The 1,883-nt window shown below is 63.0% G+C and overlaps 1 protein-coding gene across 1 annotated transcript in view; it reads right to left on the bottom strand.

Moving 5' to 3' along the window:
• The window catches only part of LOC110389133 (protein Wnt-1-like), a 4,521-nt gene extending 3,006 nt beyond the window's left edge, over positions 1-1,515 (bottom strand). The window contains exons 1-2 of the mRNA XM_021379073.1: positions 1,473-1,515; positions 811-1,076 (exon numbers count right to left, since the gene is read on the bottom strand). Of these exons, the coding sequence (XP_021234748.1) occupies positions 811-1,076; positions 1,473-1,515 (309 nt within the window). The remainder of the gene's footprint in view (positions 1-810; positions 1,077-1,472) is intronic.

Here is a 1,883-nt window from a genome sequence, read left to right as displayed (position 1 = left end):
TGGGGGTCCCTGTGGCCATACCCAGACCCACCCCATGCAAAGGAGTGATATTGGGGTCCCCAAGGGGTGAGGTGGGGGTCTCCAAGGCTGTACCCAGCCCAAATCTCACCCCACACAAAGGGGAGAGCTGGGGGTCCCCATGGGGTGACGTGGGGGTCCCCATGGGCATACCCAACACCAACTCCACCCCACACAAAGGGGGGTCATGGGTTTCTCCAGGGCCATACCCAACCCCAACCCCACACATATGGGGGACATTCTCCCCATGGCCACACCCACCCAACCCCACCCCACCCCACACATATGGGGGACATGGGTTTCCCCAAGGCCATACCCAACCCCATCCCACACATACAGGGGACATGGGGATCCCCATGGCCAGATCCAACCCCAACCCCACACATATGGGGGACACGGGTTTCCCCATGGCCATACCCAACCCCAACTCCACCCCACACAAAGGGGGGACATGGGTTTCTCCAGGGCCATACCCAACCCCATCCCACACATATGGGGGACATGGGGGTCCCCATGGCCATACCAAACTCCAACCCCACACATATGGGGGACATGGGGATCCCCATGGCCATACCCAACCCCAACCCCACACATATGGGGGTCCCCATGGCCATACTCAACCACAACTCCACCCCACACATATGGGGGACATGAGGATCCCCATGGCCAGATCCAACCCCAACCCCACACAAAGGGTCGGGCCGCGTCCCCCCCATGGCCGTGCCCATCCCTGGGTCCCCCCCCCCATGGCCGTGCCCAACCACGGGCCCCCCAGCCCCCCCCTGCCCTGACCATGCGCCCGGCCTCGTTGTTGTGCAGGTTCATGAGGAAGCGCAGATCTCGGCCCTTCTCGCTGGAATCCACGAACTCCCTCCCGAAGAGGCGCCCGAAATCGATGTTATCGCTGCAGCCCCCCCAGTGCCAATCGGGGCCCCCGGGGCCTCGGCGTCGGTAATCGCAGGTGCAGGATTCGATGGAGCCCTCGGAGCAGGAGCGGGCGACCGAGTGCGTCACCCCCGCGCTGGTGATGGCGAAGATGAACGCCGTCTCCCGGCACCCTAGGGGGGGGACAGGGGAACTCAGGGAGCTGCCGGGACCCCCCGGCGCTGGGACCATGGGGAAACATCGAGGGGGACCCCCAGGATTGTGCCCACGGGGAAACCTCTATGGGGACCCCCAGGATTGTGCCCATGGAGACAGCCACTGTGGGGACCCCCAGGATTGTGCCCATGGGGCAGCCACTGTGGGGACCCCCAAATCTGTGCCCAGGGGGAAACCTTTATGGGGACCCCCAGGATTGTGCCCATGGGGAAATCTTTATGAGGACCCCCAGGATTGTGCCCATGGGGCAGCCACTATGGGGACCCCCAGATCTGTGCCCACAGGAAAACCTCTATGGGGACCCCCAGGATTGTGTCCATGGTGAAACCCCCATGTTATCCCCAGCATCGTACCCATGGAGAGAGCCACTATGGGGACCCCAAGATCCATGCCCATGGGGAAACCTCTATGGGGATCCCCAGGATTGTGTCCATAGGGCAGCTGATGTGCGGACCCCCAGGACCGTGCCCATGGGGAAACCTCTATGGGGACTCCCAGGATTGTGTCCATAGGGCAGCTACTGTGGGGAGCCCCAGATCCGTGCCCAGGGGGAAACCTTTATGGGGACCCCCAGGATTGTGCCCATGGGGAAACCTCTATGGGGACCCCCAGATCCATGCCCACGGGGAAACATTTATGGGGATCCCCAGGATTGTGCTTTTGGGGCATCCACTATGGGGACCCCCAGGATTGTGCCCACGGGGAAACCTCTATGGGCACCCCCAGCACTGTCCCCTTGGAGCAGCCACTATGGGGACCCCCAG

The sequence above is a fragment of the Numida meleagris genome, chromosome 32, assembly GCF_002078875.1.
Source record: "Numida meleagris isolate 19003 breed g44 Domestic line chromosome 32, NumMel1.0, whole genome shotgun sequence".
Taxonomy (NCBI): Eukaryota; Metazoa; Chordata; class Aves; order Galliformes; family Numididae; genus Numida; species Numida meleagris.
Note: the sequence above shows the minus strand (reverse complement) of the source record. Positions and strands in the feature narration are given on the sequence as shown.